The sequence below is a fragment of the Diplotaxodon limnothrissa genome, linkage group LG13 (genome assembly GCF_057381915.1).
Source record: "Diplotaxodon limnothrissa isolate DT_005_m linkage group LG13, D_limnothrissa_male_GT1.1, whole genome shotgun sequence".
Lineage (NCBI taxonomy): Eukaryota > Metazoa > Chordata > Actinopteri > Cichliformes > Cichlidae > Diplotaxodon > Diplotaxodon limnothrissa.
Window position 1 is genome coordinate 11453508 of NC_140608.1, and position 15568 is coordinate 11469075.

Here is a 15568-nt window from a genome sequence, read left to right on the forward strand (position 1 = left end):
CGAGAATGACGCAAGTTTGATTTTACCCAGGCATCCTTGTGGCTGCCTGGGGTCCTGAGCTACGACGTGATAGGTCAGGATTTGGTTGCCGTAAGTCTCCTTCAGCTCGCCCTCCAACCGGTGACGCCTTCCTCGGTTTTGCGTTGTGAGGAATATTTGTAATAAAAGCCACTTTCCTACGCCGCTAGCATCATCTTCCACTGGTAAGAGACTCCTTAATTTAGGCTTACGATGTTATTCTTCTTCACAGCACGGATTAATCAGTTGTGAAGCGCTTGACACACCGGCACTCTCCAGGCTAGCAAAGTTAGCTGCTAGCTTTAGCTGCGCCTGACACATGTCGCGTGGAATACTGGCCAGTTTTGCTGTTATGCGCTTAATGCTGCTAAAATGTAAGATGTGTGGCTTAAAAGCACTTTAGGAAAACATTCACAACTTTAACATTAGCTATGCTTTGGTTATCCATGCTACTAGAGGACTCCTTGAGCGAACGATCATTTTAAGTAACACCTCTCCCTAATAGGAGCAGGCATGTACCTCGCCACGCCTAGCTGTGACTGTCAGTTAATGCGGAGGCGTAGTTTAATTAGAGCCAGGCCCGCTGCCTCTTATCAGCCAGATAGGCTGCTTTCACCATAGAGTTGTAGACTGTATTCTGACGAGTACAGTAGTACAAGTTTGACTTTGCTGCAGTGTACATTGCTCATCAGGTCATCAGCGGGATGGTGAAATGGTTATAACTCCTCAATGCAAGGCTTAGTTTTCATTACAGATGTCAAAACTTTAGAAAGAGTAGATTATTATGCTGAAGATGTCCTCCAGACTCTGACAGTATTTCACACTTCGATGGGATAAAATGTGAAAGCAACGTCTACCTATTATATTCATGTGCAGTTTCCATTCACATCATGAACAGACACAAGTACAGCTACCCACTGTGACCACTTGTGAAAAAGCAAGCAGAAAGGAGCTTCTTTTATTAAAAATTAAGATAATTGTACCACAGTATGTTAATTCTGTTCACAGATACAATGGCTGTGCCTCCTTCATATGCTGACCTGGGCAAGTCTGCCAAGGACATCTTCAACAAAGGCTATGGTATGATTTGATTTTTGAAGGTTTGGCCAATGTGTTAAAATTGTAGGAAAGCTTTAAAATAATTTGAAAAAAAAATCAATGTGTCTTTCCTTAAGGATTTGGCCAGGTGAAGCTTGATGTCAAGACAAAGTCAGCCAGCGGAGTGGTAAGATTTCTTTCGTCATTTTATTTGTGAGGCAAAAACTGCAATAAGAGCGCAGCCTTATGGTAATTTGATGCCAAAGCAATTTGTCCTTATGCTTGTTGTTGGCATTTTTTCTAAAATTGCCTCTTACAGGAATTCAAAACATCTGGTTCCTCCAACACTGATACCAGCAAAGTCGTGGGAAGTCTGGAAACTAAATACAAGCGGTCAGAATATGGCCTGACCTTCACTGAGAAGTGGAATACCGACAACACCTTGGGAACAGAAATCACCGTTGAAGATCAGGTTAGGAATGTATTCGTTTGCTGTTATTTAACAACATGTCACAGAAAAGCATATATATATACACACACACTCTAAAGATGACCACACAGCATTCATTAGTGATTTATTATTGTTTCTTACAGATTGCCAAAGGACTGAAGTTGACTTTTGACACAACCTTCTCACCAAACACTGGGTAAGATGAATCAAATGAAAATTTCTGTGATTTCTTATTGAAATCTTAATGAATGAATCTTGTTATGACCATCGTTTCTTTAGACTAGTAATTATAGGAGCCAGATCTTTGCTCCATGTCCTTCTGAGAGTTGTTGTTGCTGGCCATGTGACCTTAATCAGAGTATGGAGGTAGTCTTTTTAAAAAGCCATTACAGAGACTGGCTCTCAGTCATTCCTATTTAGTTATTTTTACTTTACTTTTTACTTAAATGTGCTTTAGCAGTTAGTTGAACTTCATTAGAAGAAATATGTTGGACTTTACTATGCTGCTCATATGGTGAGGCAACAACAAGTAAGCTTTCTTTCTGGAGTATATAAATCACATGAGGAAAGGGAACATGGCCCAGAGGAAGCGTGTCATCTTTCATAGTGAGGGTGGAGTTACGTGGCTACATGGAGACGGCATGTTTACAGCTACAGTGTCATGCTAAAACTAAACACCACTGCTGAGACAAATGGGTTTTTATTATTATACTATGAGAAATGTAACCTCTCAGCTGGACTTGATTTAAAAGTTTTTATTTGAGTTTTAGAAAACGGACTTTTTTTCTCATCAACAGCAAGAAGAGCGGCAAAGTTAAGGCTGCCTACAAGCGTGAGTACGTCAACTTGGGCTGCGATGTTGACTTTGACTTTGCTGGCCCCACCATCCACGGAGCTGCTGTCATTGGATACGAGGGATGGCTCGCTGGTTACCAGATGAGCTTTGACACCGCCAAATCAAAAATGGCGCGCAACAACTTTGCCATTGGCTACAAGACTGGAGACTTCCAACTGCATACCAATGTGTAAGTAGAAATCATGTTTTACTCATTTGGATTTTAATTTTAAAATGTTTTCCCCAAATTTATAATAAATAATTTCAAAATAGTTCCAAAACCGCTGCCTAACTCTGAGAAATTGGAAGCATATGAGTTATAGTCAATTGACACTTTCTTAAGAAATCCCATATTTGGATTCTTGTTGCCTAAAATCTGTGTTATGATCTTTAAAGCAATGACGGTGCTGAGTTTGGTGGCTCCATCTACCAGAAGGTGAGCGACAATCTGGAGACTGCAGTCAACCTGGCATGGACTGCTGGCAGCAACAGCACACGCTTTGGTATTGCAGCCAAATACCAGCTGGACAACGATGCCTCCATCAGTGTAAGTAGTTGAGCACAGGGTTTCAGAATAACGTGGAAAAGGAAAAGTGATTGTCTTACACTGACTCTTAAATACTTTTTTTCCCTCCCCCACCCTTTAGGCTAAAGTGAACAACAATAGTCTTGTTGGTGTTGGGTACACCCAAACCCTTAGACCAGGTGAGTTGCTTTTCTACAGGTTCATCAACTGCTGAAAAGTTAATTAACATCTATTCTTACGACACGTATTAATCTTGTATCCTTTAATCTAACGCTGTTCCACACAGAAGTTTAGACTTGTTGATCTATATATAAATAAATGAACTGACCTAGGGCTGTTCGATATAACGATATATATATCTGATGAGGATCTAAAAACGTCTATCGTTTCATTTTACGCTATCGTTTGTTTCGTGGTGTCGCAAAATAAACAGTTTACGGTAATATTTTTTCATTGTTTTGATGGTCACTGTAGTGGCTATATTAATTTCTTAAAGTTCTCTCTTTCTCTTATATTTAATATAACCACACTACGGACGGACAAGCGCCTGTTTTTATGCGTCGTCGTTAGCAACAACGACGGTAACGCCATCGCGTGTCCGCTTGTTTATGTTCCACATAAACCTTTCACAATAAAGCTCAAGATCCTGTTAAAAGAGAAGTAAAAAGAGAGCCGCCAGGTGCTAAAAAATAAACCTTAGACTCAAACGTTAGAACAGGCTTTTCCCCGCAGCACGCCGTGTAATAAATACTCACAAAGAAAACGGCGGCTGTTACAACTTATGTCTAAAAATGTATAGTTTCATGCATCTGTTAAAACACTCGACTCCAGCTACATGACGCGCAGCTGGAAACACTTCCCACAAGTCGAGCCGCCCGAGATTCACAGAATTTACAGAAAATGTTACATTTTTGTGATTTATATCGTTATCAGGACGATAGAATTCTTATATCGGGATATGAGATTTTGGTCATATCGCACAGCCCTAAACTGACCTATAACAGAGACATTTATAGAAACACTTAACCGCCTACGTTTTTCTCACAAGTATCAGAATGTGATTTAAGCAAGGAATGTTGTAACGGTTAATGTGAGTTCATCTTGTGTGCAGGTGTGAAACTCACCCTTTCTGGTATGGTCGACGGAAAGAACATCAACGCAGGAGGCCACAAGCTGGGTCTTGGCTTGGAATTGGAAGCCTAAGCTTTCCTCATACTGGAAGGACTAGGGAATATCAGAAGAACCTGGCCTTAAATGTCATGTCCAACTCAAGCCAGCAAGGGGATATCTTGGAGAGAATGGTTCAAAGGCTACTGCAACAAACTCTTGAGTACCACTTCAAGTTGGTGCTTCTGTCAGTGGTACATTTTATCTTTTGTTGCTTTTTACTTTGTAGTCACATCTGTTCAAGAGACAGTTCTTGGCATAATATTTATAAATCATGTCATTGTTCCTGTCCAGCACTGCCATAATAATCCGATAAATACAATCACTTTGTCATCAATTCTGTGTGGCTTTATTGTGATAATCCAAGACACTCCTCTTTATTTTTTTTAATGTGTAAACATCAATACATTGATCTTTGGGGAGCATTGTCATACTTGCTCTGAATTCACACTCATGACCATCTGATATTCCTTTGTCATCCAGTTATTTGCAACCTTGTTAAGTACACTAGTACACTACTTTTTTTTTTTTTTTCTGCTAATATTTAAATGTGGTCGAAACCTACCTGTCGATGCACACAAGGACAAAATAAATCCCTGTGATGTTTTGTTTTGCTTTGTCCATTGCAGTTTTTCATGTTCTGTTAAAGCTGCACATGTTACCTTCCCTAAAACTTGATAGTTTGGGGGGTTGCTTAAAGTTGGAACTGCAAGTTTGAAAGACACCTGTGTACAAGGCCAAACAAACGGGAACAAGCTTTTGTTTCTGTACTAACAGATCTGGGAGACGCATCATTGATGTTCTTAGTAATGCCAAACTGTCAATCTCTAGAACAAGAGTTCTCACTTGAAGTTGCACGTGTACACCCTCAAAAGTGCTTCCCTACTCAGAGCAAAGAGCCCACTGGAAGGTCCTTCTGTGTGTGTATTAATTTTCAATAAAGTCTTTGAACTCCACAAACGTACTCTAGTATTCGATGGTAGATTACCACTAACCATACCATATTTATTAACTGGTTAATATTAAACTTTGAAAGAGGATCAGGGTCTCTTAGCTCAGTCAAATTTGCTTGCTTATCTGACTTGTGAATACCTCTTAAATGAGGCAAAATATTTTAAGAAACTTAAACTGTTAAGCCTCTGTCAAATTAAAGTTGTTCTGACAGAGCAGGAAAAAATAGTTCAAATATATTGCAAGAAAGGTAATTTAGTAATTCTGTAATCAGACTGTCAGCGTTTTTGCAGCACAGACAGCAGTCTCAACTTCCTTAAGTCTTCTGTGTGCTTTGAACACCAAAATTAAAGCACTTTATGCCATTCACCCTTCAGCCATCTAAGGTTGTCAGATTTAATGAGGACCATCAACTGCTTCAAGTCTTGCGAAGGTGATTGAAGTTGGAGCTAGCATGCCACTTGAGGGCTTTTTTTGTGTGTGTATGTGTGTTGCTTAGTTATTCAGAGTCTTTTAAGTGATATTTTGGGAAGGATGATAGATGATTTTACTGTCAAACCCACATTCATCTGATATATTTAGTAGACGGAAACGAGGGGAAAGTTCTGGAAATATCAAGTCCAGTAGAGAATGATATGGTATAAAATATCAAAAACAGATGTTGAGCACAGAGTGGACACCGTTGAACAATCAATAAACTAACGAACAAGCAACAGCACGACATGAGAGAATCAATCCTCATGGAAGCCTACAACTCCTTTCCTTTCCAAAAAAGTTGGGATTTTGTGTAAAATGCAAAAAATAAATACAAACTTATTTTTAATCATTTAAAAAGAAAGGTTTTGAAATGAAAATACAGCTGATTTCATGTGATATGTCTCCTAATTGTACTAGCAGGTTTAATTCTTTAGGTATAGGCTTAAAAGGAATGTCACATTTATGCATTCAAAATCAAAGTAAGTGAAGTAGCTTTATTAGAAGCGTTTAATATGTTTAGAGCATCACAGTATCAGTGTAAACAGTATGTATGTTACGAGCTAGCTGTTTCATAAATATAACAGCTCCATTCACAGTAAGAATCAGGATCTTTTAATCTCACATTTATTTGTCAGCACATACCAAAGCAGATAATGATGGACAAAAAACAATTAAAGGCAGCTTTCATTTTACATTCATACATGTTTTGTCGTGATTCAAAGGGATTTTTTGATACATCACAAGCTGATTTAAGGTTCAGAGGCAAGACTCCAGCAAACATTAGAGAAATTGTGTTCTCTGTGTTGGAAAAGAAGTTGCAGCCTTGAGATTTGTTCTCTTTGCTTGACTCTGCTTCATGCTTGAATTAGATAAGCCATTCTCTTTTTGTTTGCCTGATATTTGCCTGTTTAAACTGCTGTCTCATTAAATGGAAGCATTCTTCACATCTTCCATAACCCTGTTTTGGTTTTATTGCCCTTGTGTTTCTCTGACTTTACACTGTCCACCTTCCGGATCATTTACGATCGGAGTCATCAGACCCCTTTGGTTGCTGTGCTTGGTTTCTGTCTGCTGCCCCCTGATGAAACTCATTGATTTCTGCAGTTAAGGTTGTTTTTTCCTTTGGCACTGCAGATTGAACCGTTTGAATTCTATCCCCAGCATTTGCTTGTAGACTTTCCACTTTAGGAAGACTTTTTACATTAGATGTAAGAGATGATTCTTTCTCTTGGTCTTTATTGCTATCATTACTTGTATCTTGAATGCTTTTTGCTACTTTGTGCTCAGCTGCAGCATCAGATTTGCTGCTTTCCTTTGGCTCTGTATCAGCATGTTCCTTTCTCTCATTCACAAGTGCTGTATGTGAATTTGATTGAGCAGTCAAACCTGTGGCCTTCTCATCTGTTTCAGAATTAAGATTAACCTTATCCTGAACCTGAATAGCGTTGCCTAGCTCTTGAGTTTTTTCTGATTGTTCAGACTCATGAACAGAGATTTCGCCAACAGACTTATTTGCAAGAGCTGAGGTCAAACTTATTTGCTCACCATGTCCTTGATCACATGCCTCAGATTTGTTCTCAGTATTAACTTGGAGTTTATCATGAAGTTTAACAGAAAGCTCTGTCTGAGCCTTTTCCACTGTAACTGTTGTCATATCCACCTTTTCTGTGCTTTCAGCTTTTTCTTGATGCTCAAGCTCTTCAACAACAAAGCTTTCACCCAATAAATCTTCCTTTTGTGCAACTTTATCTATGCTGTTCTCTTCGTCATTCTCAGCCACTTCAGTCTCCTGTGACCCTTCTTTATTTTTATAACCCTTTTCACTACCTTCATCCTGATCAGGACTCTCTTTACCCCCACCATCACGTCCATTCTCTTCATTTACCACTGATACTTGATTCTGCTGACTGTCAGATATCTGGTCACCTTCTCTCTCTCTCGTATCGTTGCTATCATTCTCTTTCTTACCGCTCCCTCTCTCACTTTTGGAACATCCCTGCTCATTATTTCCCTCTTCTGAGCCTGTATCCTCAAATTCTGACATCTCAATTTCCCTGGTGGTCTCTGTTATGATTTCCTCTACAAACTTGTAGTGGGGCTCTGCTCGCCTGCGTGGGCCTCCCGGTCGGTTATGGCAAGGAAGCGTGTAAATAGGGGACTGATGGTAGATATAGGGCAAAGAGATGTGTGTGTCTGACTCTGTGGACAGCCGAGCCTCCTCACCACAGAGAAGTTTCCTGCAGGACAAGAAAGACAAATCTTATGTTAAGTGTTGGTTGTCTTTTAAATGTCATCAAACACCTGACATTTCACCTAAAGTTTACCAAAGGCTGACCTCATACATGACATAGACACTGTAATGTAATGTTCTCCATCTAGACCCTTAAAAGAACTGTTCTCATTACATTACCAACTGACTGTCGCAGTAACATCATTTCCACAGCACTGCACTGTCATTGATTTCCCGGGACAATGAAGTTAGCTTCAGTCTAGATAAATGCAGGGCTCTTAGTGCCTGATCAAAGCACTATGAGCTGCTTTAATCTAAGAGTCTGAAAAGTGGGATCTATGTGAAAGTCTATGGAGTACATAAATAATCTCTTTCCCATAGAAGACAAAAGTTAGCCACCGTGATAATAATACCTGTAAGACAGTATCTCCACATCCAAAGCCATCTTCACGTTCAACAGATCCTGATATTCCCGCAGATAACCAGACATGTCGAATTTGCAACTAATGAGCTCATTTTCAAGTTCTTTGATTGTGTTCTAGGGCAGAAAAGATAACATTTGTTAAGTGAGCATATAAACAATGCGCACGGCTTAATTATAACATGAAAACCACTTTACCTGATAGTGAATAATTTCCTCCATGTGGCGATCCTCGACGTCATGAAGTTGCTTCTCCAACGCTTCTCTGGTACCTTTAGCGCAATCCAACTCGATGTTTTTGGCCTGCAAGCTCTTCCTGTACTGCTGAATCTCTTGCTGGCTCGCTTTTAAAGCCTTTCTCTTGGTGTCAACTGCCTCCGTTAATCTTGCAATCTGAGATCGGAAAGTTTCTCCTATCTGCTGAATGTCGGACGCGCTGTGACCTTCCAGCTGTGCCCTGATGTCTCGGAGTGCCGCAGTGACGCCAGGGTGTCCAAATTCGTGGTCTTTCACAGTTACTTGCGCTCCCTGGATTTGGTCCAATATCTCTGCCACCTGGGCCTCATGGTTGTTCTTCAGGAAGTGGATTTCATCTACGAGGGACTGCGCTTTCTTGTCCAGGTGTAGTTTAGCCTGATACGCGTCGCTGACGTCCTTCTTCAGGACCATGATTTTACTCTCAGTATCGGATCTGCTACGAACCTCTTGTTCACATTGCCGTCTCAAGGTGGAAAGCTCTTCCTCTAAATTCTGATGCTCAATATCAATCTGATGCTTCTGATGTGCAATTTCCTGAACCAGCTGTCTCATCTTCCTGACTTCTTCTCCATACTCCTCCTCTAAACAAGATGCGGGCTTTGCTTTGCCTCGTATCTCTTCAATTTCTCTCTCCAGCTCGTGGTTCTTGTGTTCCAGCTGGTGCACCTTCTCTATGAATCCCGCCAGCCGATCATTCAAGCCCTGCATCACTTCTTTGTCATTAAACTTTGCATGTACATTTACCGGGTTGGTCCAGTTCGTCCCCCTGATGGCGACACCGCTATCCGGTCGCAAATGTCTAGCTTTTTGTTGTGAATCGAGCTCTTTTGCGATTCTGTGTGCGTTGCAGAGTCTGTTATCCATGCTGTGAATCGTGTCGGCGCTGTAAAGGTGCAGTAAAGAGAGGCTCCACGAGGGTTTTTATAACCGTCGCCATATGCTAGGTATGCAGAATGGAGCTGTCCACGGTGCTGAGAGGGTGTAGCATCAGCTAATACCTGATCAGCGCTTACACCACATTTTAAGCATGTGACGCCGGTAACATGACCATTCAACATCATCAACATCATCATCATCATCATCATCATCATCAACAACAACAACAACATCATAACAATCTGTACAGCGTCGTTGTATGTACCTATTCTCCTATTTTCATAAAGTAATTGGACAGATTCAGATTGGCGTAATTAATTAGTATGAATTTTAGGAATATTTTTAATATTTCCAGCAATTAACTACATAACTACATGTACCTTTCTCCCTACCCTCCACCCTCAAATTCTGTTTTATCTTTTGAGAGGCTTTAGCAGCTGCCTTCTGCTGCCTTCAGCTGCTGATTGTTTGTCTTCAAAGAGTGAGAGACATGTTCGTTTGCACTGAGGTCAGGTAACTAATTCAGCCATTCGACAACATTTCATTTCTTTGCCAGGTAACACCCTTGGATTGCTTTCTCAGTATGTTTTGGGTCATTAGCCATTTGTACTGTGAAGCACTATCCCATTTGGTTTTCATCATTTGACTGAATCTCAGGAGAAAGTGAAGTCTTGCATGCTTCAGAATTCATCCTGTGACGTCTGTCAGCAGTTACATCATGAATAAAGGCCAGTGATGCAGGTCAAGGTTCAAAGTTCTTTATTGTCATCCATCATGGAGAAATAAGACAGGATGAGATGAAGTTACTGAGGTCTCAGTGCTCATAATGATTAGAATAAGTAACGACCTAATTAAAATATAATAAAAGTAATGTCAAGCTAAAAATATATATATAAATGTAATTAAAGAATAATACTAACATAAATAAAACACTTTTAAATGAATAAATGACCTATTAATTCCATTAAAAGTTTATTAAGTCCATTAAAAATACAGAATGCAAATTGTGTGTATTCAGAGGCGTGGCGGTTGGGTACTGTTCAGCAGTCTCACAGCATCTGGGAACAAAAGCTGTTCATCACCCTGGTGGACCTCGACTTGATGCTGCGCAGTGCCTGCTTCTCTGCCACAGTGCAGCTGCAGTTCCACACAGAGATGCAGGCAGTCAGTGTGTTCTCCACAACACACCTGTAGCAGGAACTGAGGGTGTTGGAGTTCAGCCCCACTGCCTAGGGCTTCCTCAAGAAATGCAGCAGTCGATGATGTTGTGTTCACGCCAGGTAAGGGTGTTGTTGAGGTGTATTCCCAGGTATTTGAAGCTGGAAACTCCATAACCGCCCCACTGATGTAGAGATAGTTTAATATCTCTCGAATTTAGCAATCATCCCTTAGTTTAGTTGATGTTTAAAATTAGGTTGTTCTCCTTACACCACAGCCCAAGTCTGTCTACCTTCTGCCTGTGGTGATGACGAGCACCAACACTGCTGTGTCACCTGTGAACTTCACTATGAGGTTATTGCCATAGTAAGCTCTGCGGTCATGTTCAGCTGTTGGTAGTGATACCCGACTAAGCCCCAGATGATGAGGTTTTATTTATGAGCCATTTTTTTCCTTCTCCCTGTTCTGCATTGCTTCAGTAAATGTTGATCTCAGTTTCATATGTCAACAGAATCTGGTTACCTCTGACCTTTTGCTCACCAGTCTATGCATTCTTTAGAAGAACACACCAAAGTGTTGTTCTGGAAACTTAAATGTTCTGATTGCTGACTGAACTCTGATTGAGCTCTGTTCCCTTTTTTCTGCTTCACTTTCACCAGCTGCATATCAGACTGCAATGAGACATCATTCCATGAAAATGGAATCAATTGCAGACCTATTCTCACCTAGTTTCCTATCTCTGCACTTCAATCACGTGATGATTGCTGCTTTTGAAATCCAATGTGGTGCTATACAAAGGCAAAATTGCAATACTTGATACCAGTGCACTCTACTCTGTATAGTCAAATTTAAAAAAACAAAAAACTTATGCAACTAAAAGCACAAAACAATTATCAATGACGTAGTTTTCGTCTTTCCACTGGAAATTAATGTTGAAATGTCAGCACCATAACGTGGGCATTTTATCTTATAAAACACATGGAGACAGTAAAGACTGAAAAAATATAACACTCAATTTGATGTTAAATACACCAACAAAAGACTCAATATAAAGAATTTATGTGCTTTTATTTGATATCAGAACTGATGCACTGAAAAAATATGTCTGACCTATAACTAGAGATGTTAGCGTTTAATAGCAATAGTCAGACCATCCCCCACAGTGAGCATGCTCAGTTCAATCCTCTGGTCCTTGTGTAGCTTCTTATTGAGCGCATCTAGACCTTGTGAGGTCAAGTCACTGGGAGCAGGATTCACAACCTTTCCATTCCACAGCACCTTCAAATACAACAACAACAGAGCTGTAAAAACATGCTGCACACCTCCCCATTGTCAACACTGCAGCATGACTTCCCTAACAGAGTTTAATTGTGCTTCTGTGAAGTGGACTTACATTGTCAATTGCAATAATGCCCCCTTTTCGTATCAGCTCTAGAGACTTTTCATAGTATCTGTCATAGTTAAATTTATCAGCATCGATGAACACAAAGTCAAATGTCCCAGCTTCTCCAGCTGCTATCAGTTCATCTGGTGAAACAGAGATATAAATATATGTATTTATGGTTTAATTGCTTGTTTTTAAAGAAAGAAACAGACACAGATTTATGAAAGTGTTTACCCAGTGTCTTCATAGCGATTTGATGCCGAACATCTATCTTGTTTTCGACTCCCGCCTATGGAAAACGTTAAATAGCAGTAATTGAGAAAATCTGCAGGGATTTTTAAAGTGAGTGTTTGCAAAAGCTAAAAAAGGTATTGATTTTCCTGCTCAGCCGTGCCTTCTAATGTGACACACTTTCCTGAACAGACACCTTTTTACTGTCCAGACCACGGTGTTTTGTGAAGATGTACTGACAGTCTGAATGTACAGCATGCTGTCTTCTGCACAATTTAGCTCTGACAGAAGCAACAATCAGTTTTACTTAACTTGCAAAATGCCAAATTGTGGTGTTGTGCAAGTGTCTTGTGCTGTTCTTACCTCTTTAAAAAAGGGTTTGGCAATGTCTATGTAGGTGCTTTCTATTTCACAGGCAACCACACGTCCACTTTCTGGCATGGCCAAAGCCATATTCAGTGCATTGTACCCAGTGTACATCCCTGCATAATAATTTGAAGGAGAATCACTTTAGACTTGGATCTTCAGCATAACATGGATAACAGATAATACACCATCGAGGACCTGAATCTACAAACAGTTCAATATCTGTCAAATGTAACTTTGCTGCCTTTTAAAAAGACTGAATTTGTAACATTTGATTTCCTCTGGTTAAAATTCCCAGTCACTGATTTAAATTTACAAAGTCTGAAAAACCCCCAAACAAATCACTATATTCAAGATGATCAAAATAAGTAAATCTTTATTTAGTCAAAAGATGTGATTTAGTTGTGCGACTAAGCTGGTTGAAAAAAATCGGACAGCAAAGTTCAAGACAAAAAAATCATTTTCAGACAAAAAAAATCAAGCAAGCATTAAATTATAATAAGTTGGAAGAATACTTAGAATGTCTTTATTATTATATTAATAATATTAATAATATTATTATTATTATGGGATCAGCACTTTGATACTAATTAGTACATTCAGCATTGGTATAATTATGAAATAGTTTAATTCCACAGTAGTTTTTGTTGCCTTTTAAAATGGCCTTTCTTTTTCTTTTTGGTCTCACTCACCGATTTCAATAGCTTTAGTGGCATTAATCAGCCTAATGAGATTTGCCATCAGTTGGGCTTGATCACTGGCAACCATCATTATACTCCACTGGTCTTCAAGGGTTCTCTGAATTGAAAATATAAAGCAATTTAATATCCAGGTGACTAACCAGAAGAAGAAAAAACATAAAGTTTCAATACTTGACATTTATCATCAGTTTTTGGAACTTTACTAGAAGGATGAAAGTCAGTTCTTCCTAAATATATTGCTTCATTTGCGGTTTAAAAAAAAAAAAAGAAAAAAAAAAGATAACAGCAGAGTGTGCTTTCGAGCACAACTGTCCAAAGACACCAGATGTCAATCCAGCCGAACAACTGTGACATAACTGAAAAATATCCGATGGCTATAGCGCATGTTTCAGTTCATTCAAACAAGCCATTCAGTAGATCTTCATACATCAATTTGAGCATTATCATTGCGGAAGAGAGCATACCATAAGGGCTGAAATGTTTCATAACTGGATAAAGGTGGTAACTTCAGACAGCTTCATGTTGGCTTTGTCTCTGAGATAGTATACCCAGGCTCCATCAGCACACTACCACACATATAATGGTTTAGCTTTTCCTTTCATGCGTTACCTGTCTGTATATAATGTCTGACTAACATAATAGACAACACGCTCATTGTGTTGTTAAACTGCATGAAACTAAGGTTGCATGCAGTTTGGTAAGGTTTTGTTGCACTATGCTGCCCTCTAGTGATCAAAGCTATTACTGCTTCAATCCTGTGTTAATTATCTTCTTTGTCTTCCTCCACTTGTATTGCCCTTGTTTAAATATAAGTATCAATAGATAAAAAGTTGACTCAAACAGAAACTACACTAAAGCAGGAAATACATTTTATTCTAAGCAGGTACTTTTAAAAAAATATTCTGTTGTTGAATCAGATGGCAGTGAGACCTAAAGTTTGGGTGCCCCAACTTCAAAGACACAATCATCTTTAGTTTTTTAGCCTGGAGCATAAAATGACCACCCGCCCTACACCTGACCTAAATAACCTGCTGGTGGCCTCAGCATGTAAATTAATGCTGGCAAAGCACGACTGCGCATGTTAAGTGAAAGGTGTTCAAGAGAATCCTGATCAATCCATTTGCCATATCCATTTATTTATCCTCGAGGGTGACACTGGGTGAGAGGCCGGGCCAAACCAGGACAGGTCGTAAAGAGACAGGCAGCCATAGACATTCACAAACACACATATGGGAAATTTAGAGTCACCACCTGATCTACTATTTATGCTTTTAAACTCTGGAAACAAAATTGCATTAACTGCAATTTAAAAACAACACGGTGAAGGTAACAAGAGAGGTTTTGGTCGGTTTCATCTTTCTGAAAAAAGTCACGTATTTCTTGCTAAGATAAGTGGCAAATGTTACAGTAGAAACATCATGAAATTAGTGATGAAGTTATCATCCAGTCTTTATGCTCGTCTGGTTACCTTACCAGTCTGAGTTTGGTGAGGACCGGGTGCTCCCTCAGTGAGTTGTTAGCTACATACTGAAGCACGGGATCAACATTCTCTATACCATGGATTTTCCCAGTAAAGGCAGATTTTCCCACACCTGACCAACAAAATATGAAACAGATGGAGATAACAGAGATATCCAAGAAACTGCAACCACACATCCTTACTTAAGTCATCGCATACCTGTTAGTATGAGAGCGAGTCCAACACAGAAAAGCACTTTAATCTCTGCAGCCATTATCTTACTGCTGTGGGCTCTCGTAAAGAAACACAGGGCAGCTTCTTTGTTTGAATCTACCAGTTCTCACTGTGTCAGGCCTTTTTGTGCCAGCCTGTATTTGTTTTGGTTAACCTTTAAGAGGGTTTCGCTTAACGTATTGATTTGTAATGATATTGCAAAAGATAGCACAAGGTTGATGCATTTAGGAAAACACACGATGGAATGAAACTCAGAAAACAAAGCATAAGATGGACAACTATCTTTTAAATATATTTTTTAATAACTTGCATTTATTTATTTATTTTATTTAGTTATTTAACAAATCTTTCTTAATGATTTTGAGATTTACCCGTGGTTGACAGCGAGTCCTCTAAAAATAGTACAGAAAGACTGTTGTATTTATAGTTTCCATCTATTAATCTGCACTTTATTACTGTGTAATAAACAATGCGAACAACTATTCGAAACTTGAATCTTTAATTCCCCCTTATCCCCCTGTGTTAATTTATGTGCTAAAACAATTGAATAAAAACAACTAGCGGCCACCGTAAGAGGAAGAGTAACATCCTATGTTTTGCCACTTTAACAAAACGGCTTTATTCCCAAGCAAGATGCAGATTTGCAAAGCTGTAATATATGTAAGGTATCAAAATCACGACTTTCAGTTTCATATAGCCATCAAAAATCAGCCATTTCATTTATTTCTGACAGCTATCTCTAAGATTTCATATCCGTTTATTGGGAAGATATGTGATCTGACACTTA

The 15568-nt window shown here is 39.3% G+C and overlaps 3 protein-coding genes across 3 annotated transcripts; 1 reads left to right on the forward strand and 2 right to left on the reverse strand.

The window, feature by feature from the left end:
- Positions 1-97: 97 nt before the first annotated feature.
- Positions 98-5010, forward strand: vdac2 (voltage-dependent anion channel 2). The gene is made up of 9 exons (XM_085369798.1): positions 98-203; positions 1027-1098; positions 1194-1243; positions 1376-1528; positions 1651-1703; positions 2305-2532; positions 2739-2889; positions 2990-3047; positions 3980-5010. Exons 2-9 carry the CDS (start codon positions 1032-1034, stop codon positions 4069-4071), a joined length of 852 nt encoding a protein of 283 aa, XP_085225924.1. The 5' UTR covers positions 98-203; positions 1027-1031; the 3' UTR covers positions 4072-5010.
- A 1468-nt stretch (positions 5011-6478) lies between these two features.
- LOC146619899 (uncharacterized) lies at positions 6479-9236 on the reverse strand. Its single transcript, XM_085369666.1, has 3 exons — positions 8313-9236; positions 8107-8231; positions 6479-7700 (listed from the first exon to the last, which is right to left on the reverse strand). Exons 1-3 carry the CDS (start codon positions 9234-9236, stop codon positions 6479-6481), a joined length of 2271 nt encoding a protein of 756 aa, XP_085225792.1.
- A 2234-nt stretch (positions 9237-11470) lies between these two features.
- Positions 11471-14889, reverse strand: comtd1a (catechol-O-methyltransferase domain containing 1a). Its single transcript, XM_085369187.1, has 7 exons — positions 14767-14889; positions 14562-14680; positions 13080-13185; positions 12385-12503; positions 12025-12079; positions 11800-11933; positions 11471-11684 (listed from the first exon to the last, which is right to left on the reverse strand). Exons 1-7 carry the CDS (start codon positions 14819-14821, stop codon positions 11532-11534), a joined length of 741 nt encoding a protein of 246 aa, XP_085225313.1. The 5' UTR covers positions 14822-14889; the 3' UTR covers positions 11471-11531.
- Between the last annotated feature and the right edge of the window lie 679 nt (positions 14890-15568).